This window comes from Heptranchias perlo, chromosome 18 (assembly GCF_035084215.1).
Source record: "Heptranchias perlo isolate sHepPer1 chromosome 18, sHepPer1.hap1, whole genome shotgun sequence".
NCBI lineage: Eukaryota > Metazoa > Chordata > Chondrichthyes > Hexanchiformes > Hexanchidae > Heptranchias > Heptranchias perlo.
Genome location: NC_090342.1, coordinates 50,216,444 through 50,241,144, shown reverse-complemented (window position 1 = coordinate 50,241,144; position 24,701 = coordinate 50,216,444). Strand labels below are relative to the sequence as shown.

The 24,701-nt window shown below is 44.6% G+C and overlaps 1 protein-coding gene across 1 annotated transcript in view; it reads left to right on the top strand.

The window, feature by feature from the left end:
* Positions 1-24,701, top strand: part of tmtc1 (transmembrane O-mannosyltransferase targeting cadherins 1) — a 152,663-nt gene that overhangs the window by 116,166 nt on the left and 11,796 nt on the right. The window contains exons 12-16 of the mRNA XM_067999888.1: positions 3,577-3,685; positions 10,657-10,759; positions 13,952-14,087; positions 19,102-19,246; positions 24,508-24,645. Of these exons, the coding sequence (XP_067855989.1) occupies positions 3,577-3,685; positions 10,657-10,759; positions 13,952-14,087; positions 19,102-19,246; positions 24,508-24,645 (631 nt within the window). The remainder of the gene's footprint in view (positions 1-3,576; positions 3,686-10,656; positions 10,760-13,951; positions 14,088-19,101; positions 19,247-24,507; positions 24,646-24,701) is intronic.

Sequence of the window (24,701 nt, the reverse complement as noted above, 5' to 3'; positions counted from 1 at the left end):
GTTCGAAGAAAACTTTTTAAATCATAATTTTGTTTTTAATGCCCTGGTGATTTTTCTCCTGGTTTGCTCGCCGGAGTGACCTGGAGATTAATCTTCCATTCCTGGAGACTCCAGGACAATCCTGGAGCGTTGGCAACCCTAGCTTCATGAGAGGTGATGGAAGGTCAGCTCCCTTAAATGGGAATGGAGTGGGAAAGCTGAAATAAAAATAGAAAATGTTGGAAATGCAGGTCAGCCAAACTATTCTGCCACAAGGTCCCACCAGATGTGTTCATCTCCATCTTTCAGATACTTGCTGTGCATTTCCAGGATTTTCTGATGATCTCCCCTGTAATGTGTAACGTGCTCCACAGGAGTGGGTGAAGGACCCCCTCCCCACACACTTTAATAATCTATTAATGCAGCTTAAAAGTGCCATGGGGAGGGGGACAATAATGATGCCTTTGCAACACCGAACGAGTCAAGAGTTCAGCAGGTCCATGGAACTCGAAGTCCAGATCGCAATGAGTCCGATTGTTGAATCAGAGTCTGCAGGTGCAAACCTGGCTCCTTTTGATCAGGTGTGGCTGCGCTCGGAATTCCCCAACTCCCCTCCCCCTCTCCCGACAAATAGAAACCTGCCTTTTTCAACATAAAACAATCTACACTGAGATGGATTACAGCCTTTTCCAGTTTTAGCCTGCTGTGTTTGGCAGGAGGGCAGGTAATACACTATCTGGAAATTAAAAAAAGCTAGTATCATAAAGACCTGACTGGTTCACATGTCCTTTAGGGAAGGAAACCTGCCGTCCTTACCCGGTCTGGCCTACATGTGACTCCAGTCCCACACTAGTGTGGTTGACTCTTAACTGCCCTCTGACATGACCTTGTAATCCATTACAAAGAATAACAAGGCCTGCAGCGGTTCAATAAGCAGGCCCGCCTCCACCTTCTCAGGGCATCTAGGGTTGGGCAATTAATGCCGGCCTTGCCAGTGATGCCCATATCCCAAGAACGAATTTTTAAAAATATAGAAGGCATACTTACCGGACTGGGAGTGTTTCAACATTACCCTCTTGTTGATATTACTCCAAATGCAGACAAAGCAATGTAAACTTCCCTGCTTCTTCTCAAACTATTAATGCCAGCTTAAAAGTGCCCTGGGGAGGGGGGCAATAATGATATCTTCGCAACACAGGACAAGTCAAGTGTGCTTGCCTTGAGTTGCAATTGTGCCAGTAGAGCCACAAGTACTACTTAAGAGAAAAATTTGCCCTTTGAAATGAGGAACTCCAACTGTCAAGTCTAAAATGATGGGATGCCACTTACAGTATTCTTTTCCCAGTGAACTGAGATCACCGAGCTGAATGTCAAGGCTGCGAGAAGTGAGGAGGGTGGAAGGATTAATTTAATGTAGCATCTTGTGTATAACTTGCACTGTTGCATAAATTGGCCTCTATTTCACAGTTGTTGAGTCAAAAATTGCTCTAGTTTGTAAGTTCCATCCCTATTTTCTTTCCAAGGAAACAAGGATTCCAATAATGACTTAAACTGAGTTGGCCCTTTGTAAAGTTGCCAAATATCCCATGGTGCTTCATAATGGAGAGGGCTGGGGAGGGAATCGGTCACTGACCGGGAGTTAGGGCAGGTTGCCAAAGGTGTTCCAAAGAGGTGGGGACGGAGCTAAGGTTTTAGGGTGAGAATGGGAGAGCACAGGGCTCTGATGGATAAAGGGCTCTACAACCAATGGTGGAATGGTGGGGGGAAGGGGGCACAGTAGAGTTGGAAAAGTAGGACTAAAGGCCACTGCCAAAGCTTTATAATGTATACATAACAACGGTGTGGGTCATACTGTGGATGTTGTTTTGAAACAAAGGTTTGTGTGGTCTCGTCTAACATCACCTCTTTTTCAAATTTGTATTTTGTGATTTTTTTTTTTCTTTCTTTGTCAAGAAAGGAGATGTCACTGCTGGGGTAAATAGACGTTTCCACTTTTGTCAAGTACTCCTTGGAGTTAGATGCAGGGTGAAGCCTCCTCTGGTCATTCCTCAGTATCATCCCCTTAGTTTCAGTCTCCAAATAACCTCTCCTACTGCCCCAATATGAATTTTACATGGCTGGTACCACCAGTTTTTAAGGCCTCTCTGAATGATTGCGCCAATTTATGTCGAATTCTGGGTAGTTTTATGTTATCGACCCAGGAGCTGGGATTGAGGTGGCCCAAGTCCATTTCGCACCTGTAGCCAGAATGAAGGAGACTTTCATCCCTTCAGTCTGCCTGGATTCAAACCCAGGGTGTGGATTTCAAAAGACAGCACCCATAACCCACTTCACCCCTCAGTCCTCCTCTCAGCTTATGTCGAGCAGTTTGATGTAGACGGAGAACTAGTAAGAGATGTTTAGAATACCACATACGCTTTGTCATCACCTCACTCTGTAGTTTACTTCAAATTCCAAGTAGATTTTCTGCTTCATAATTCTGAAGCTGCATCAATGCATCTTGGAGCTGTGTTGCAACTTAGTAGCCCTCTAGCTCGCATGGAGGGTAAGGGCTGACATGGACCGGTTGGGCTGAATGGCCTGTTTCCGTAAGTATTTTAATAAAAATGATTTTTACTTGAAACTTGTGCTGAACATAAAAGCGAAGCTCCTTGTCCCCAGGCAAATTGACTTCAGGATCCTCGGTCTTGTATTTATATCCCCCCATGGTCTCGCCTCACCCTACCTCACTGATCTGTTCAGCCACATGTCGTCATTCACCCCATCTGCTCCTGTAACACCAGATTATTCCTAACTCCCTCCACTTCACAATCGGTAGCTGTTCTCTCAGTCACCATGCCCCTGACCATTGGAACTCCCCACTGTTGGGATTTTTGGGCTTTGAACTTTGATATTTTCCTTGTGGTCCATGCTGAAGTGTGCCATTACCTACTCAATATCTCGGTCATTGTAACGAGCCCAGGGGTCACACTTGGTGCTATATCAAGCTTATTAAACATACCTTGTGTTCTTTTTCATTCCCTTGACTGCGGTAAGCGACAGAATAAACACTCCACAGCAGACCCTGATTTAGGCTATAAATTACCAAACAAATTTATTAACAGTAAATAGTAGCAAAGTCAAACGTCGGATTTAATGTAATATTCAGAACTTAACTATTCCCCCTTGGAAGGTAGAAAACAACAATCATGACTCCTGTGCTAAAATTTGGTGTAAAATGGGAAGAGGGTCTGATGTGGAGTTCACTGTTTACTGCTACTGTTTACCCTCCTACTTCATCCTTCCTCCCTCTCTTCCCCTCATTCTCTCCCTCTCTCACTCCCACTATCTCTCTCTTACAGTCTTCCTCTCTCTCTCTCTCTCCCTCCCTCATGACTTTGGAACTGAAAACCTGTTCTTAAGTGTATGAAGAGGGCTGCAGGAATGTAAGTGGTTTAGTATCTGTCAAGAGTTGGATGTACAGTGCCTACTTTAAACCCAGTCCCATCGACTGGCATTAACCTGAACCATGGTGCAGCTGCTTGCCATAAAAAGACAAATACTCCTTGTGATACTCCATGAAGGCAAACCTCTTACAAAGCATTTCATATCTTGCAGATCCCAGAAGAAACTGGCCGAGGCTGAACAGTTGCTGTGTGACTCTGTTAAGTTTGGTCCCCAGTTTGCAGACGCCTACTCCAGCCTTGCAGCTCTGCTGGCCGAACAGGTGAGTCACAGTGCGATGAGAGCAGTAGGTTTATTGATTACCTTCTTTCTGATTTATTTATTTGGGTTGGGAACCTATCACATGCCCATGAGTCTCCAAACTAAGCTACTGAGACTTTGTATGTACGGGAGATCTTGCTGCTTTTTTTCCCGACAGCATTCTGTTCCCCTCCTCCACTGGGTGCGGTGCCACCCATACTGTCAACCCTCTGGGTGCGGTGCCACCCATACTGTCAACCCACTGGGTGCGGTGCCACCCATACTGTCAACCCTCTGGGTGCGGTGCCACCCATACTGTCAACCCACTGGGTGCGGTGCCACCCATACTGTCAACCCTCTGGGTGCGGTGCCACCCATACTGTCAACCCACTGGGTGCGGTGCCACCCATACTGTCAACCCATTGGGTGCGATGCCACCCATACTGTCAACTTGCCTTGATACTCTGGCTATGGTCGATATTCAAAGTTTATTACAGTGCGTGTGTGTGTTTAGTGTGGTTCTGTTTTGATGGAATTGTGGTGGATGAGCATTTACGTTCTCAATGGACTGATGATCTGATACAGCTGCACTGAACAGTAAAATGATTTTTAATGTTGGTGCAGCCACATGCAACATCTAAGCTCGGAAAGTCTGGGTCTCGTTACCTTTGGAAATCCGCTTCGACTTGCACTTAGATTGGCTGTTTTGTGCTCTGAATCTCGAGGGCCTGCAGGTTTGGAAAGGGCTGTTTTTAGCACTGGTGCCTCATTACAACAACAACTTGCATTTATATAGCTCCTTTAACATGGTAAAACTTCCCAAGGCGCTTCACAGGAGCGTAATCAAACACAGTTTGACACCAAGCCACGTAATGAGATATTAAGACAGGTGACCAAAAGTTTAGTCAAAGAGGTAGGTTTTAGGGAGCATTTTAAAGGAGGAGAGAGGCAGAGAGGTTTAGGGAGGGAATTCCAAAGCTTAGGACAGGCACCGCCATCAATGGTGGAGCAAAGGAAGTGGGGGATTGACAAGAGGCCAGAGTTGGAGGAATCCAGAGTATTCAGAGGGTTATAGGGCTGGAGGAGGTTACAGAGATAGGGAGGGGTGACACAGCTCAGAAGGCCCCGGATAACATTCCTGGTCTGTGCTGATCTCAGCCAAGGTGAAGGAAGGGCACCATAACTGGCCTTTATGCCCCCAAGCTCGCTATTTGGTGACACCCCCCACTCTCCTCTCCTCTCCCCCGCACCCCCCCCCCCCCCACTTAGAAACTGTAGGGCTGATTTTAACTTTCAGTGGCGGTGGAAAAAGAGGCGGTCGGGGATCAGCCGCCCGTTATACGCCCCGCCCAAGGAAAGCGGGTGGTGTGTACAACGGGCGGGCAACCCACTACCAATGGGTGTGCCCAAGTGCGTGGGCAAATGCTGGATATCAGCACCTGCTCAGCTGTGATTTCCCCGCCCCTCTCCCAAGTCAGACATTAAACTCACTCCGCCCGAGATAAAGCCTCTGTCACCTTGATTTTTAATATTCAGTTTGAGAATGGGCTGCGACTGCTTTGACCCCAAGACATTGAATCATTCACGTGTGTAAGGACACTGGCTCACATAGTGCCCATGGGAATGCACCCATCGTGAGTCAGTACCATTGGGAGAGGAGGGGAATTTTTTTAATGCATTACAAATAATGAATATTATTATAGTACACTGATCTGAGTTGTGTTTATAAAGGCCACAATGGCAGTTCGGATGTAAATTCATCTACTGGAGTGGGCCAGTTTTTAGTAGGCAGTACCGAGATTGGTCCTGAGCAAGCTTGCATCTCCTCTGATTATGTCGATTCTCTCTGTAATTCTCACGCAAACTCTAATGCCCATTTTACATGAACAGTAGCGTTGATTCAGCAACACGAGCAATAGTGCACGAGCAAGATTTTCGGGGGCATTGCTTTAGAGGAAGGAAGCCTGCCCGTCCTTACCCGGTCGGGCCTAGATGTAACTCCAGTCCCACACCAACGTGGTTGACTTTTAACTTCCCTCTGGAGCCACCAAGTTGTGCAGGGCAACTGGGGATGGGGCTATAAATGCCGGCCTTGCCCATGACACCCACAAACTGGGAACTAATTCTTGTTCATTCCTGCTTGGAAGTCCTGGTCAGAGGCTGCCGTCTCGGCAGTGGCTCGCCACGGTTTCAGGAAAAGATCTGTGCAGAACGGTGCTGGGAAGAGCGCGGTGCTGGAGGCAGGCAGAGAAGTTGGTTAACCCAGTGCTTATGTCTTAACTGTCTGTCCTCGTCCCTGCCATTGCCAATGGAGGCAATAATGTACTGGTTATTCAGTAAACTAAGAACCAGGTTCGGGCTGGCTGTAATGATCCTAGCACTACTTTATTACACAGCTATCCTTTTAGAATCATAGAAAGGTTACAGCACAGAAGGAGGCCATTTGGCCCATCGAATCCGTGCCGGCTCTATGCAAGAGCAATCCAGCTAGTCCCACTCTCCCACCCTATCCCCGTAGCCCTGAAAATTTTTTTCTTTCAATGACTCATCCAGTTCCCTTTTGAAGGCCATGATTGAATCTGACTCCACCACCCACCCCTGCCAGTACATTCCAGATCCTAACCACTTGCTGCGTAAAAACGTTTTTCCTCATATCACTTTTGGTTCTTTTGCCAATCACCTTAAATCTATGTCCTCTGGTTTTTGACCCTTCCACCAATGGGAACAGTTTCTCTCTATCTATTCTGTTTAGACCCTTCATGATTTTGAATACCTCTATCAAATCTCCTCTCAACCTTCTCTGTTCTCAGGAGAATAACTGAAGTCCTTCATCCCTGGAATCATTCTAGTAAATTTTTTCTGCACTCTCTCTAAGGCCTTGTCATCTTTCCTAAAGTGCGGTGCCTAGAACTGGACACAGTACTCCAGTTGTGGTCGAACCAGTGTTTTATAAAGATTTATCATGACTTCCTTGCTTTTGTACTCTATGCCTCTATTTATAAAGCCCAGGATCCCGTATGCTTTTTTAACCGCTTTCTCAACCTGCCCTGCCACCTTCATTGATTTGTGCACATATACCCCCAGATCTCTCGGTTCCTGTACCCCTTTTAGAATTAAGTCCTCTAGTTTATATTGCCTCTCCTCGTTCTTCCTATTGAAATGTATCACTTTTTCTGCGTTAAATTTCATCTGCCACGTGTCCGCCCATTTCACCAGCCTGTTTATATCCTCTTGAAGTCTATCACTATCCTCCTCACTGTTCACTCCCTTCCAGGTTTTGTGTCATCTGCAAATTTTGAAATTGCGCCCTGTACACCCAAGTCCAAGTCATTAATATATATCAAGAAAAGCAGTGGTCCCAGCACTGACCCCTGGGGAACATCACTATATACCTCCCTCCAGTCTGAAAAACAACTGTTCACTACTACTCTCTGTTTCCTGTCACTTAGCAAATTCTGAATCCATGCTGATACTGCCCCCTTGATTCCATGGATTTCAATCTTGATGACAAGCCTATTATGCGGCACTTTATCAAACGCCTTTTGGAAGTCCATATACACCACATCAACTGCATTGCCCTCATCTATCCTCTCTGTTACCTCATCAAAAAACTCTATCGAGTTAGTTAGTTGTAATGAACACTGTGTGGGCACTAAGTCCTTTTAATGGGACTTCTACTCAATAACAACAACAATTTGTATTTATATAGCGCCTTTAATGTAGTAAAATGTCCCAAGACGCTTCACAGGAGCGTTATCAAACAAAATTTGACACCGAGCCACATAAGGAGATATTAGGACACATAACCAAATGCTTAGTCAAAGAGGTAGGTCTTAAGGAGCGTCTTAAAGAAGCAGAGAGAGGCTGAGAGGTTTATGGAGTAAGTACCAGAGCTTAGGACCTAGCTAGCTGAAGGCATGGCCACCAATGATGAAGTGATGAAAAGCGGGGATAAGCAAGAGGCCAGAATTGGAAGAGCGCAGAGATCTTGGAGGGTTGTGGCCTGGAACAGGTTACAGATATAGGGAGGCCATGGAGGGATTTGAAAACAAGGATGAGAATTTTAAAATTGAGGCCGTGCTGGACCAGGAGCCAGTGTAGGTCAGTGAGCACAGGGGTGAAGAGTGAGTGGGATTTGGTGCGAGTTTGGATACAGGCAGCAGAATTGTGGGAGGCTGGCCAAAAGAGCATTGGAATAATCGAACCTGGAGGTAACAAAGGCGTGGATGAGGGTTTCTCCTTAAGAGCTCAGTAAGTATCACCTAAGGTAAAAAATTGTGATTCATGAACCATCGTGGATCATTGAATAAATGCAGACTGTAGGCTGTATAAAAAATTCAATTATGGAAACTCTAAGCCAAAAAGATTTATTTATAAAATGATTGAAGTGTCAACATAATGGGCTTCTGAGCTAAGGTTAAACATGAAGTCAGGCAATACTGTCTCAGGGCTGTGTAGAATCCCTGCTATATCTGCTCACGATCCACTGAGAATCAGAGTTTACAATGGCAACCTCCTGCAGTGCCTTCTCCTTCCTAGTCCACCACTGCAGAACCCTTAACTACCCCTACTGCTCCTGGTCTACACGCTCCTTTTTGGCAACATCACATGCAAGCACAGGACATGCTCCTGACATGGCGTAACTCCACCTCAACCACTATCCTTTGCCCAGCATCCTTCTGCTACGCTATTTGACTGCTGAGTCGGCATCAAGTTATGGATGAGCCGGAACTTTCCCAAGTTCAACGTCAGAAAGACAGAAGAGTTCCTTTTCAACCCCCATCAGAAACATCGCACCTTAGCTCCCCGAATAAATCCCCCTCCCCGGTCACTCGCGTAGGCTGAACCCAATGGTGTGTAACTTCTGTGGGCGGTTTGACCCTGAGGGCAGCTTCATCCTCACATCCGGTCATCACTAAAGTCGCCTTTCTCCATTTCTGGCCCCATCACTGCCAAAACCCTCGTCCACACCTTTGTCACTTCCATGCTCAAATTCTTTAATGCTGTTCTCATCAGCCTCTCCCACAGCACCAGACACAAGCTCGAACTCATCCAGATCTCCTCCACCATATCTTGCACTATGTCTTGCTTGGCACTCCCGCTTCTGCATTGGAAGGTTGTGTGATTGACCCCTCCGTAGCCGGGTTTGAGCGCATCATCCAGTCTAATGCTGTTGGGCAGTATAGAGGGAGTACTGCATTGGCGGAGGTGCCGTCCTTCAGATGAGGCATTAAATGAGGTGGCGCCTGCTTGTTCAAGATACCGTGGCACTATTTAAATAGCAAGAGTTCTCCCAGTGGCCAACAATTCTCCCTCAATCAATACGTCCAAAAAAACAAATTAACCGATCATTCATCTCATCGCTGTGTGTGGGGTGTTGCTGGTACAGGATGGATACTGCGTTTGCCTGCAAAGCATTTGCTGCACACCAAAAATAATTAATTGTACATGAAGTGCTATGAGACGTTTCAACATGATACGGCTATACAATTGAAAGTATTCCATTATATAAGTGAAAGAAAGAAAGACTTGCATTTATATAGCGCATTAGGACGTCCCAAAGTGCTTCACAGCCAATGAAGTACTTTCTTTGAAGTGTAATTGCTGTTGTAATGTAGGAAACGTAGCAGTCAATTTGTGCACAGCAAGCAATGTGATAATGACCAGAAAATCTGTTTTTCAATGATGTTGGTTGAGGGATAAATATTGGCCAGGACACCGGGGAGAACTCTCCTGCTGTTCTTCAAATAGTGCCATGGGATCTTTTACATCCACCTGAGAAGGCAGATTGGGACTCAGTTTAACATCATATCCGAAGGACAGCATCTCTGTGCAGCACTCCCTCAGTACTGCACTGGAGTGTCAGGCTAGATTATATCCTCAAGTCTCTGGAATGGGGCTTGAACCCACAACTTTCTGATTTAGAAGCGAGAGAGCTACCACTGAGCCACAGCTTACATCTGTGAGTTCTACCCTTTGTGTTACAAACCATTGTACTCAAGAAGCTCATTACTTTCACTGTGATTAACCTGCAGCCATTGAAGCAAATAAGTTCCTCTTTTAGGAAAAGCCAGAACAATAGTTGGACACTGGCTGTTAGTTTCTGGGATCTGGGTTCAAATCCAGCCTGATACAAGGGATGAATGTGTCAGAGAGGTGGTTGTAATAGGGTTACCAACCTTTCAGAATTTCCCTGGAGTCTCCAGAAATTAAAGATTAATCTCCAGGACAATGCTGCGAGCAACCCAGGAGAGAAATCCTGTGTTTTTCATTTTTGAATATTTTTCTTTTTGTTTTCAAAATATTGGAGTTGGGAATAAACGCTGTTTGACTGACCAGTCAAGAATCATCCAATCAGGTAATGAACAGTCTGTATGCTTTGCAATCGGAGTGGGATGGCCGTGCGTCGCAATGATCGACGTGTCGGGCAACCAATGACGGGATTGTGGGGGCGGGTCGGCTGTAGGTGGAGGGTCATGTGATGAAACCTTCTGGAATACGTCCAACCAGAGTTGGCGACCCTAGGATGTAAGGATCTCGTGCGAAGTGAGCTTGACTAGTTTCCTAAACTTAATCTATTACTAAATTTGGCAATTTCTCTCAGACGGCAAGAACATGGAAAGTGCTGGGAGAACTGGTGCCCTTTTGAGGCTGCGGCCTAATGGAACTATTTTACCATGAGGATGATCACAGTCAAGCCCAGTCTTGTCCTCATGAGACCTCCACGTGCACTTTCCATCAGGGTCACTAAATAGCGACCGGGAGTGAGAATTTCCCCTCCCTACCATGGGAGCCCAATTGTAATACTCCTACTACTCCACCTGAGATGGGGCTTACTGAGCACAGACTAAGTATCGAGCCTGCACCCTTCCCAGGCTTGTCATCGTCTTAACCAACTGATCAGTCGGGAAAGATGGAAGCTTTTAATTTATTTACCATGTAAAGTGTTGTGATAAATTAATCCTGAAACACTTTCGCCCCATCTTTTGAAAGGAGCGATTCGGAGAGGCTGATGATATATATCTGAGAGGCATCGAAAACTCTCCCGAGAATTCAGACCTACACAATAACTATGGAGTCTTCTTAGTTGACAGAGGTAAGCAATCGAATCATTATTATCTGACACGTACTGACCGGGGCTATCAACAGGTGGGACTTGTCTTCCCTCCTTGTCTGAAGATGCCAAATCCTGGGCTGTTGTTCCACAGACCTACTCCAGTACCTCGGCCAAGGGGCCATTCTACATGTACAAAGCTAGAGAGTGTGTCAGCAGCACCCTCGAAAGCTCTCTCTCCTCCACCAACACTACTTCAGTCCCAACTTCTGGAGAACACTCCATACTGCACCAGTGTGAAGTTCTTCTGATTCCCACGAGTGGTCCCATGAGTGAGGTTGTCCATTTGGTGCCAGTTAGAGGCAGTTTTGGGCAGTGGGCCCATGCCAACTTGAAGCTGGATTGACATTGGCCAAAAACATTTCTCATCGGGCTCTTGCAGCCAGAAGTCAGAGGAGACTTTTATCGCATCAGCCTGGGCTGGATTCTGAACCAGGATCCAAGAGATAAAAGACTAACATCTAATATAAGTGTTGACTTTTATTTTTAAAGTACTTCCCCTCCCACATTTCTGACGAACCCCTCCTTTTTTTTTAATCATGCTAAGACCTGTACCTGAGGGGACGGTGGAAACCTGCTACCACACCCCTCTACAAATGCTGCTGTTTTGAACAAATCACTTTGAGGTGTGTGTGCCCTGAGGTTACTTGGCATGCTGTTAAAAGAAGCAAGGGAGGAAATAGCGGAGGCCCTGAACATCATTTTCCAATCCTCACTGGATACAGGTGTGGTGCCGGAGGATTGGCAGCCTGCTAACATTGTACCATTGTTTAAAAAGGGAGTGAGAGATAGACCGAGTAATTACAGGCCAGTCTAACCTTGGTGGTGGGCAAATTATTGGAATCAATTCTGAGGGACAGGATAAACCGTCACTTAGAAAGGCACGGAGTAATCAAGGACAGTCAGCATGGATTTGTTAAGGGAAGGTCGTGTCTGACTAACTTGATTGAATTTTTTGAGGAGGTAACAGGGAGGGTCGATGAGGGTAGCGCATTTGATGTAGTCTACATCAATTTTAGCAAGGCTTTTGACAAGGTCCCACATGGCAGAATGCACCTCCGCGACCTCTATCACCTAGAAGGACAAGGGCAGCAGGCACATGGGAACAACACCACCCGCACGTTCCCCTCCAAGTCACACACCATCCCGATTTGGAAATATATCACCATTCCTTCAGCATCTCTGGGTCAAAATCCTGAAACTCCCTACCTAACAGCACTGTGGGAGAACCTTCACTACATGGACTGGAGCGGTTCAAGAAGGCGGCTCACCACCACCTTCTCAAGGGCAATTTGGGATGGGCAATAAATGCTGGCTTTTCCAGCGACGCCCACATCCCAAGAACGAATAGAAAAAAAAGGTCAGAAAAGTAAAAGCCCATGGGATCTGAGGGAAAGTGGCAAGTTGGATCCAAAATTGGCTCAGTGGCAGGAAGCAAAGGGTAATGGGCAACAGGTGTTTTTGTGACTGGAGGGCTGTTTCCAGTGAGGTTCTGCAGGGCTCAGTACTAGGTCCCTTGCTTTTCTGTGTTATATATCAATGAATTAGACTTAAATGTAGGGGGCATGATTAAGAAGTTTACAGATGATACAAAAATTGGCCGTGTGGTTGATACTGAGGAAGAATGCTGTAGACTGCAGGAAGATATCAATGGACTGGTGGGCAGAAAAGTGGCAAATGGAATTTAATCTGGAGAAGTGTGAGGTAATGCATTTGGGGAGAGCAAACAAGGCAAGGGAATACACAATAAATGGTAGGAAACTGAGAAGTATAGAGGAACAGAGGGACCTTAGAATACATGTGCACAGATCCCTGAAAGAAAGTAGCAGGACAGGTAGATAAGGTGGTTAAGAAGGCATATGGGATACTTTCCTTTATTAGCCAAGGCATAGACTATAAGAGCAGAGAGGTTATGCTACAACTGTATAAAACACTAGTTAGGCCTCAGCTAGATTACTGCATGCAGTTTTGGTCACCACATTACAGGAAAAATTCAATTGCACTAGAGAGGGTACAGAGGAGATTTACGAGGATGTTGTCAGGACTGGAGAATTTTAGCTATGAGGAAAGATTGGATAGGCTGGCGTTGTTTTCTTTGAAACAGAGGAAAGTGAGGGGAGATTTAATTGACGTGCACAAAATTATGAGGGGCCTAGATAGAGTGAATAGGAAGGACCTATTTCCCTTAGTAGAGAGGTCAATAACCAGGGGGCATAGATTTAAAGTAATTGGTAGAAGGATTAGAGGGGAGTTGAAGAGAAATTTTTTCACAGAGGGTGGTGGGGGTCTGGAACTTACTGCCTGAAAGGGTGGTAGAGGCAGAAACCCTCATCGCATTTAAGAAGTATTTGGATGTGCACTTGAAGTGCCGTAACCTACAAGGCTATGGATCAAGAGCTGAAAAGTGGGATTAGACTGGATAGCTCTTTTTCAACTGGCACAGACACGGTGGGCCAAATGGCTGCCTTCTGTGCCGTAAATTTCTGTGATTCTATGAAAACTGCACCCAAAATCAGAATGATGACTAGTTGGCAATAACATCTCAGCTGCATTTTAATCTTCTCAAGTACCTTTGGTTCCCTCTTTCCTTCCCTCTCAATATTGATGTTGATCGAGATCATGGGAGGATTCAGCCCACAGACATCTCCATAGATGCTGCCAATGGTGTTGATTGTCTGAGGCACCAGAAGACAGAGCAATGTGGGAAGAGAATCCTTCTCCTAGAAGCAAAAGCAAAATACTGCAGATGCTGGAAATCTGAAATAAAAACAGGACATGCTGCAAACACTCAGCAGGTCAGGCAGCATCTGTGGAGAGAGAAACAGAGTTAACGTTTCAGGTCAGTGGTAGTTCCGATGAAAGGGCATCGTCCTGAAATGTTAACCCTTTTCCTAGAAGACTTGGCTAAGCCACGTCAATGGTGTATTATAGAATCTTACAGCACGGAAGGAGGCCATTCAGCCCATCGTGCCTGTGCCGGCTCTTTGAAAGAGCTATCCAATTAGTCCCACTCCCCTGTCTTTCCCCATAGCCCTGCAAATTTTTCCTTTTCAAGTATATATAGCCAATTCCCTTTTGAAAGTTACTATTGAATCTGTTTCCACCCTTTCAGGCATTGCATTCCAGAAAGTCTGTACCTGTCTACTGATTGTTAGAATTTATTGCATTTTACAGGAGATGGGAATGGAGCATCAGGTCATTACTTGCACGCCATTCAGCTAAATCCCAAACATTACGTTGCCATGGTGAACCTCGGTCGACTGCTCCGTTCGGCTAACAAGAACGAGGAGGCTGAAACCTGGTACAAACGGTAAGCTTGGCCACAAGCAGCAGTCCCGATGATGTCGGTGAAGCTTTGGCAGAAACTCGGGGGAGAGTCACTTCTATCCATTTGGTCTTGTGAATCAGCTTTTAGTTGGCGATTCGGTTCGTGTGGTTGGTTGACTTCATCTGCTTAGAATCAGAGGATGGGGTGAAAGTTTCCTCTTGTCTGCTGGGTATAAGGGTCGGGTATGATATTTGAGCAGCCTTAATTCTAATCTGAGTAGGCAAGAGCCCACAGCACAAAACTGCCCCTTATTTGGTATTAAATTGTCAACCAGAGGAACAAGAGGGTGGTTGTGGAAAATTGAAATGGTGCACGAGGTTGCACTATCTAATGGATAAGGTGAGTGAGGCGTTAAACCGAGGCCCCATCTCCCCTCTCAGGTGGACATAAAAGATCCCATGGCACGATTCGAAGCAGAGCAGGGGAATTCTCCTCGTGTCCTGGCCAATATTAATCCCTCATCCAACGTCACTAAGAACAGATTACCTGGTCATTTATCTCATTACTGTTTGTGGCACCTTGCTGTGCGCAAATTGGCTGGGGTGTTTGCTACACTATGACGGTGACTACACTTCAAAAGTATGTCATTGGCTGTAAAGGGCTTTTTTGACGTCCTGAGGTTGTGAAAGTCGCTATATAAATGCAAGTCTTTCTTCCTTCCTATGGGCCTGATGGTCTCCTTGCTTCGTTGATTTCATACACAAATGCCACGTTGGTGCAGCAAAGGGTTCTGTTCTGAGTTTGGGGGGGGCTACGGTGCGTTATCAGAGCAGAGGAAGCTTGACTCTGCATCTAACCGTGCTATACCCTGACCTGGAGTGTCTGATGCTGATATTGGGGGCCTGAAGTGGTGTTCCACTAACTTCCCTCACCTAGACGAGCACCAAAAATTCACGGTTTTAAAAATAAAATTTTTAGAAGGAAAAATGTGAGGAAGGCAGGATTAATGCACGTTTGGTAACTCAAACAGCTAATCCAAAGTTAAAAGTACGGCAAAATCTTGTGGGGTTTGCTTAGAACCAGCGTTGTACCAGGAGTCCAAGTGGGAAAATGTTCAGAAACTGCGGTGATATGATAGCGTCCCTTTGATATGTAAAGCAAAAGGCAGAAATACACATCAGGTCATTCAGCATCTGATACCAGAACTGAGAAGGTACAACTATCAGGAAAGACTGAACAGAATAGGATTTTTTTCTCTAGAAAAGAGAAAGCTGAGGGGGGACCTGATAGAGGTCTTCAAAATTATGAAAGGTTCAATAGGGTAGACGTAGAGGAGATGTTTCCACGTGTGGGGGCATCCAAAATTAGGGACCATAAATATAAGATAGTCACTAATAAATTAGCAATTAGGAATTCAGGAGAAACTACTTTACCCAGAAAGTGGAAAGAACGTGGAACTCGCTACCACGAGGAGTAGTCGAGGCAAATAGCATAGATGCATTTAAGGGGAAGCAAGATAAGCACATCAGGGAGAAAGGAATAGAAGGATATCCTGATAGGGTTAGATGAAGAGGGGTGGGAGGAAGCTTGTGTGGAGCATAAACACCGGCATACACCAGTTGGGCCGACTGGCCTGTTCCTTTGCTGTAAATTCTATGTAAAAGAGAAAGTACAGCTGAATGTTTCGGGTATTTTGACTTTTGACTATTAGTTTGATGTGTGTTTTTTGCAAAACGTTATAATTTGAGATGAAAATATAGAAATTGTAGGCTACGGTAGCCTAGTAGTTATGGTGCAGGACTAGCAACCCAGCATTCATGAGGTTGTGAAATTGAATTCAATAAATCTGGTAATTTACTGGCTAGCACCAGAAAAAAGACCATGGGAACTGCTGAACGGTCTTAAAAACCCAATTGGTTCAATTATGTCCTTCACGGGAGGGAGTCTGTCACCACTACTTGGCCTGGGCCTATATGTGACTCCAGTAGTGAAGGGACAGTGTCCTATGATTTGTAAAACAAGAACAGGAAATACACAAGTCAGTAAGCATCTGTAAAGACAGGTTAATGTGACTCCTCTGAAGTGGCCCAACAAGTCTCTCAGTTGTTAATAACAATCACTATGAAGCAAGAAGGCCCAGCACCATCTCCTCAGGGCAAGTGGGGATGGGCAATAAATATGGCCTTGCCAGTGACGCCCACATGCCGAGTACAAAATATTAAAATATTAAAGAGTGGCTGATTTATAGTCCGATGTGAATGCAAGAGATTTTCAGGTTTTTTTTGTAGTAAGTCGTTAGAAGGTTGGGCAAGGACAGGGGCAGTCTCCGCCGTGATGCTCCCTGAAGTCGATTAGCCAGTTGTCTCCCGCTATCTGACCTCGCATGGGAAGAGTGGCCTTTTGGACAGGTTGCCCGAAGGGGATCGTGCCCTAGTGAGAAGCTGGCCCTGTTCAGATCAGCCAACTAGGTATAGAACAAGAATTGAACCTGGGACCTCCTCATTTACTGACAGAGCCATCACTTTCAGACATTTTCAGTCTGTGCAGCTGTGGTAAACAGACATTGTGAAAGAGCCCTGGATAAGACACTTCAAACACAAAGTAGGAATATGAAACACTAGCTACAGAGACTCGTAATTGTTAACAAAAAAAAGAAAATCTGACAGAATTTTGGGTCTCTTCCAGGCATGGGGCTGAAACATAACCATTATGTTCCTGTTAAATTCTTCAGCCCATATTATGACATAAATAAAGCAAGCATTTAAGTAGCTGCTGTCTTTGAACAGAAGTGTTTGGCAAATCTTTATATTTTTGTGTTGCCAAATACGGTGACACAATTCTACTTTCCCACCTTTGCCGACTTCAGTAACACAAGTCATTCACTCGATCCAACCCAGTTAATCTCCGGTAACAAAATTCCACAGAGTTCCTTCCCATCCCCAACAGTAGTAAAGAACCCCATAGTACTCAACTAACCGCACTTACATTTTGGGACTAGTCTTGGCCTGATGTCTCACTGCTCCTATCAGATGGACCACCGTGTTCCACACACACACAATTCGACTGTCTCCATCTATGCTGTGACTTCAATCCCATTCCTAAATACATTTCTATCCCACTCTTTCTGAAAGGAGTTAATTGGAAGTGTTATCCATTCCAGTTGGGAGTTTCTTCCATGATTCCATTGCTCTTTGGAGGAATTCCCTGGTGACGAGTTCCCTGTTGGTGTCCACAACATTTGGTGCTTCCAAAATTTTAAAAAAATTAAACACCAGGCTCCCTGCCCCCTGCCCCCTGCCCCCTGCCCCCCCACATCTCTGACCCAAACAGGCCTGGAAGGTACCAGCTTTAGTCCCTGAGCTGCGCTGAGCTCACGAATCTCAGCCAGGGAATTGATTGGGATGCTACAAATAACTTCAGTGTCCTGATACAGAGTGGAGAAAATTAGCCAGGGTTCCGACTAGAGTAGGCATGTGGACAGGATCAGCTCAGCCTCACTGTCAAGGCCCATAAAGGATATCCACTTGGCCAAGTTACTGGAGCATGGCCACTAGGGACAAGGAAGGAGAGAAAGGAAGAAACTGGGAGAGATTAAAAATAAACACAGCAACAGATAAAAACTAAAAGGTTAACAATTTTTGAAAGGTGTGCTGATTCATTAAACTCCCTCAAGGTTTATAATAACTAATGGAAGCCAAGCTGTTGAAGAAAAATAAGCAGGAAAACAAAAAAGCAAAACGCTGCAGATGCTGGAAATCTGAAACAGAAATGGAAAATGCTGGAAACACTCAGCAGATCAGGCAGTGTCTGTGGAGAGAATGGAGGAGTTAACAGTTCAGGTGGGCATTCCTCAGAATGGGAAGAAATTACAGGTGAACAGCATTAAAAAGGAACAGAACAAAGGGAAGGGGGAGGCGCGCACATGCACAACACGCATGCACACAGGGCACACACACCACACCAACGGCGCACCACACATGCACACATGTCTCACACACAGCGCACCACACATGCACACACGTCTCACACATGGCGCACCACACACGTCTCACACATGGCGCACCACACATGTCTCACACATGGCGCACCACACATGTCTCACACAAGCGCACACAGACAAGTAAAGTGCTTAAGTGGAGAACAGGAGATAGTTAAATGACAAAAGTGAAATTAGCATAAGGCAATATGAGACATAATGAGAGAAATCAAAGAAATCAAAGTTTCCTGTTCTGCGTACCTATTCCCATCTTTTTAAGATGTCTGCTCACGTGCTGTGTCTCGTCTGTGTATTTGTTTTCCGGTGTGCGTGCATGTTTGTTGCTCTCTATTCCCAGCTTCTGTTCCCTTTTTAAATGCTGTAATTTCTTCCAGTTGGGATGATGGGTCTGTATCCCAAATGTTAACTTGTCTGTTCTCTCCACAGATGCTGCCTGACCTGCTGAAAGTTTCTGGTTTTGATTTGACTCCAGTTTTCCTCGAGAAACGTTGTCAATTAAGAACATTCGGAATAAATTAAAACCACTGTTCAGGTGGGCTGTGTTTGTTCCATATGTGGAGCTCTTGACCAAGGATGGTGGGCCCAACGTTCAAATTTGCAACAATTAAAGTGGCTATTCCCAGCCTGCTGCCCTCACAGTTGTTACAAATTGGATAGCCCGGTGGTGAAGGGTAAAATACTAGAGTCTGGTCTTCAGTTGCTTCCAAGTCTTTATTCACAGAGATCAACACATTCCACACCCTAGATAAGCTCTCACATAAATGGATACAAGAGAGTCCCCAATTGATATGCACCACCTGAATACAATTCACACTAATTGGTATAAATCACATGGATACAATTAACAACAATGACTTTCATAATAAGTCCCTTTTGAACTGCTTGATTCTTGAACTGGGGCAGGACTGGACGCAGGCAAACAGGCAGTTTGCTATGCTTTCCTTCCCCTCCTTGCTGACGACCAGACTGCAGTCCGGAAATGGGTGCCTCAGATATTGATATAAATGATGTATCGGAGAGCTTGTCTGCATGTTGAAGGTGTTCTGTTATTGATTGCAGAGCGCTGGAGGTAACCAGGACTGTGGATGTTCTGTCTCCACTGGGGGCTCTGTACTACAACACAGGGAGGTACGAAGAGGCCCTGCGGATTTACAAAGAGGCCATCACGATGCAGCCTGCAAACAGTGAGCTTCGACTGGCAGCGGTACGTACAGTGATGAAGGAAATGTGAACGTGAAACATGCCCTGATTGTATCTATAAAATGTATTTGACCCTTTGCGTTGCGTCATTAATATTTTTAATTTAAGGCATGAGCCTTTTCTCAAAAGCCTTCCCTCGAAGTTGATATTTCGCACAGAGCTATCACTTTGATGTAAACGGCACAGTTTGAACATGTGCAGAAATTCCCATGATGTATCAGTGAGTGCTAGGCTGAGTCACAGAAGATGTAAAAGAGATGGGGGATGAAACTGGTTTTGGATCGCACAAAACCTCAGACCAATTTACACAACCTGCCCAATTTTCTTCTCTATTGATTTCTGCTTGTACTACTGCCCAAGACTAGTTTCACCCCAATTATAAGTTCCTCTCTCAGTTTTTTTCCCAATCATTTGAAAATGAGCACTTGAATGAATTGTTTTCCCAAGTAAAGTTTCATATTATCAAGTGTTACATTTTTAGCTCAGAGACAGCTAGCCAGCCAGACGGGTGGAAATTGTCTTTTCTTGTCATAACTGAATTTTGAAAAGTTCTCCAGTTTCAAAGGTTTTGATCAACGTGACCTGTGCTTTTTGATGGTTAGAAAATGTAAAGATTATACTTAATTGCAGCTGTACCATATGTACTTATGCATAGTGCTTGAGCAGAAATGTTACACTTCCCTCATTCTCCAGCACCCACTACCCCTTAATGCCATTGCCCAGCTCTGAACAATTCAATCCTCTTAAGTGCCCCTGCCTACCTTTCACACTGCTCACTCACCCCCTCAACTGCCCAATTCCCATTACCCACCCTTCAACTACTCATTACTCCAAACCCATTACCCCGCTCCTAAATACTAATTAACCACTTCCCAGTAACTCACTATTCCCAAATGTTCACTTTCCCCAGTCACAATCTTAATTCTCATTCCACCCCATGTACTCACCACTCTAATTCCCCAAGTCCTCTCACCCCAATACTCTCTATCTCCCTTGACTCTTCTCCTGCCTGTACCCCAAGTACTCACTACTTTCCTCCCTCAATTGCTCACTGTGCTCTCCCGAAACTATTTACTACCCCAACAACTGCTCAGCTCCCATAACTGCTTCCACACCCCTTCCATATCCAGAATTCCTCTTCCAAACAGCAAATGCTCCCACGAACTATGAGCAACACCACAGAAGATCCACTCCATTACAAAACGCTGCGTCCTCTGACTGCCCGTGACCAATGCTGTGGGACAACCACATAATATAAAATGGTGCCATTTATAAAATGGTGGCATATAAAATGGCCACACTTCAGCCATTGTACTTTTTGATTGGCTCCCACTTGAGCACTGCACCCTTTGATTTGCTCACAGTTCATATGCATAATACAGCAACAAATCAGAACTCAGCAGCAAGGGTGTCTCAAAGGAACAAATCAAGTGTGAGCCGATTTGAAACCAAACAATCAAACATGACTAGCAACTTCTACCAAAGCTGAACAGGATAAGCTACAGGAGGATTTGAATACACTTAGGAATTGGACAGACAGGTGGCAGATGCAATTCTGTGTAGAGAAATGCAAAGTGCTTCACGTGGGGACAAAAAAATCCCAGACGGGACGATTATCTTAATGGAAAGAAAATAATGTGTATGGAAAATGAAAGAGATCTGGGCGCCCTGATGCTCAGTGGTAGTGAGTAAAGCAGATCAGATGTTGGGATCTTTTTAAAAAGGTCAATATTGAGCCAAAATAGTGAGGTAATCCTTCTACTTTATAAATCATTGGTGCACTTAGAATACTGTGTACAGTTCTGCTTGCTGCCGTACAAAAAGGATATTCCAGTTATTAAAAGGATACAGAAGAGAGCAAATAGAATGACTGAGGGGCTGGAGAGATTAGATTATGCGCAGCAATTATGTAAATTCTTACTGGAAAAGATAAGGCCGAGAGGTGACAGATTGCAGTTTATAGGATTCTAAAGGGATGAGATAATGTAGACCATGACAAGCTGTTTCATTATGTCCAGAACAGTAGAGCAAAAGGATACGATCCACGGTTGAAGGGGGGAAAATTCAAAACTAATCTGCAGAAACATTATTTCAGTGAGTGAGTGGTCAATCTATGGAACAGGTTCCCTCGGGAGATGGTGGAAGCAGAAAATGTTGATTCATTCATCGAGTTACATCTATATCTTTTCTATAATATGGAGACCAGAACTGTGCACAGTATTCCCAAATGTGGTCAAGCCAAGGTTCTATACAAGTTTAACATAACTTCTCTGCTTTTCAATATTATCCCTCAAGAAATGATCCCCACTGCTTGATTTGCCTTTTTTATGGCCTTATTAACCTGCGTCGCTACTTTTGGTGATTTGTGTATCTGTACCCCTAGATCCCTTTGCTCCTCTATCCCATTTAGACTCTTATTGTCCAAGTAGTATGTGGCCTCCTTATTCTTGCTACCAAAATGCATCATCTCACACTTATCAATATTGAAATTCATTTGCCAATTACACGCCCATTCTGCAAGTTTATTAATGTCTTCTTGCATCTTGATACATTGTTCCTTTGTATTAAGTACACCCCCAATTCAGATGCGAATTGGATAGATTTCTTTCAGAAAATAAAGATTTGCGTAACAGTACACAAGTAATTTGAGACATGACATGTGGTAAGTGTAACATGCTTGGGATGAACAGGTGACTTTGGACCTGTGGTTCCCAAAGCTCTCCACTACTGGGGTTTTCCTCACCCCATACCTGGGTCTGTTGTAGACTAGTTGATAGAGATTGATTGCTGTGATTAGTCAAGAACTCCATTATCATTGTATCATGCGCCTATCAGGATGATAGAAGGGGAACTAGATGGACCTTGGTCTTTTTTCATCCAGCAATTCCTATGTTCCTGTGTACCAATAAAACCAGAAACTGAACCTATCAAGTCATGAAAATCAATTCTGAATCCTCTCAGTTGTAATAAGACAGAACTCTGTAGGTACAAGAAGGGATGAAAATCTCCCAATTAAGTTAATCAAGATGTTTATTTCAAAAATCTTGGAGCCATTTTTCTTTTCTCAAATTCAAAAATCCAAGATACAAGATATGGTCCTAAGTCCTAAGCTCTGGAATTCCCCCCCCCACCCAAACCTCTCTACCTCTCAACCTCTCTCTCCTCCTTTAAGATGCTCCTTAAAACCTACCTCTTTGACCAAGTCACCTGTCCTAATATCTCATTATGTGCCTCGGTGTTAAATTTTGTCTGATAATGCTCCTGTGAAGCGCCTTGGGACGATTTACTCGGTAAAGGGGCTATATAAGTGCAAGTTGTTGTTGAAGTCGTGAAAGGTGCTTTTTACCGAAAGTAAACGTTGGTCCCTTAGAGGCAGAGACCAGAGAAATTATAATGGGGAATAAGGAAATGGCAGAGACGTTAAACAAATATTTTGTATCTGACTTCACAGTAGAAGACACAAAAAACATACCGGAAATAACGGGGAACCTAGGGTCTAATGAGAGTGAGGAACTTAAAGTAATTACAATTAGTAAAGAAAAAGTACTGCAGAAATTAATAGGACTGAAAGCCAACAAATCCCCTGGATCTGATGGCCTACGTCCCAGGGTTTTAAAAGAGGTGGCTGCAGAGATAGTGGATGCACTGGTTTCGATCTTCGAGAATTCCCCAGATTCCAGAACAGTGGATTAGAAGGTAGAAAATGTAACCCCACTATTCAAGAAAGGAGGGAGAGAGAAAACAGGGAACTATAGTTCAGTTAGCCTGACATCAGTCGTTGGGAAAATGCTAGAATCCATTATTAAGGACGTAGTAACAGGGCACTTAGAAAATCATAATATGATTAGGCAGAGACAACACGGTTTTATGAAAGGAAAATCGAGTTTGACAAATATATTAGAATTTTTTGAGGGTGTAACTAGCAGGGTAGATAAGGGGGAACCGGTGGATGTAGTATATTTGGATTTTCAAAAGGCATTCGATAAGATGCCACACAAGAAGTTGTTAAACAAGATTAGGGCTCATGGGATTGGGGGTAATATATTACCATGGATTGAGGATCGGTTAACGGACAGAAAACAGAGAGTAAAAATAAACGGGTTATTTTCGGGTTGGCAGGTTGTAACTAGTGGGGTGCCACAAGGATCAATGCTTGGGCCTCAGCTGTTTACAATATATATCAATGACTTAGATAAGGGGACCGAGTGTAATTTATCCAAGTTTGCTGACGATACAAAGCCAAGTGGGAAAGTAAGCTGTGAGGAGGACACAAAGAGGCTGCAAAGGAATATAGAAGGTTAAGTGAATGGGCGAGAAGGTGACAGATGGAGTATAATGTGGGGAAATGTGAAATTATCCACTTTGGTAGGAAGAATAGAAAAGCAGAACATTTTTTAAAAGTTGAGAGATGAAGAAATGTAGGTAGTCAGAGGGATTTGGATGTCCTTATACACAAATTACAGAAAGTTAACATGCAGGTACAGCAAGCAATTAGGAAGGCAAATGGCACGTTAATCTTTATTGCAAGGGGGTTGGTAAGGAGGTCTTGGTGCAATTATAGAGGGCTCTGGTAAGACCACACCTGGAGTACTGTGTACAGTTTTAGTCTCCTTACCTAAGGAAGGATATACTTGCCTTAGAGGGGGTGCAACGAAGGTTCATTAGATTGATTCCTGAGGTGAAGGGGTTGTCCTATGAGGAGAGGTTGAGTAGAATGGTGCTATATTCTCTGGAGTTTAGAAGAATGAGAGGTGATCTCATTGAAACGTATAAAACCCTTAGAGGTGCTTGACAGGGTAGATGCTGTGAGGTTGTTTCCCCTGGCTGGAGAGTCTAGAACTAAAGGTCATAGTCTCAGGATTAGGGGTCAGATATTTAGGACCGAGATGACGAAAAGTTTCTTCACTCGGGTTGTGAATCTTTGGAATTCTCTACCCCAGAGGGCTGTGGATGCTCAGTCGTTGAGTATATTCAAGACTGAGATTGATCGATTTTTGGACACCAAGGGAATCAAGGGATTTGGGGATAGGGCGGGAAAGTGGAGTTGAGGTAGAAGATCAGCCATGATCTTATTGAATGGCGGAGCAGGCTCGAGGGGCCGTATGTTCCTATTTCTTATGGCTTATGCTTATTCCTTTTTGCCTGAGGAGTCAGCGCCTGAGTTCGCCAAGGGCTCTGGCTTGTTGCCAATGCTCTTTCACTGCTCTCTGTCTTCAAGTCAAGAATGTTGCATAGTGACTCTTGTCTCCTTAACTTGCTTGTTAGGCCCAGGTTCTGTCTATGGCTGGCAGAGCCGGAGAAGCTGAGAGACTCATCAACCAAGTAGCGATTGAAAGGAGTGACTGCCTGGAGTGTCAGCGCCTCTTGTCCGTAATCTACAGCAAAAGGGGCAACTTGAAAGAGGTAAGGATTATCCTTGTTAAAACGACCCAAGGATATCGTAACAAACACTCACTTAC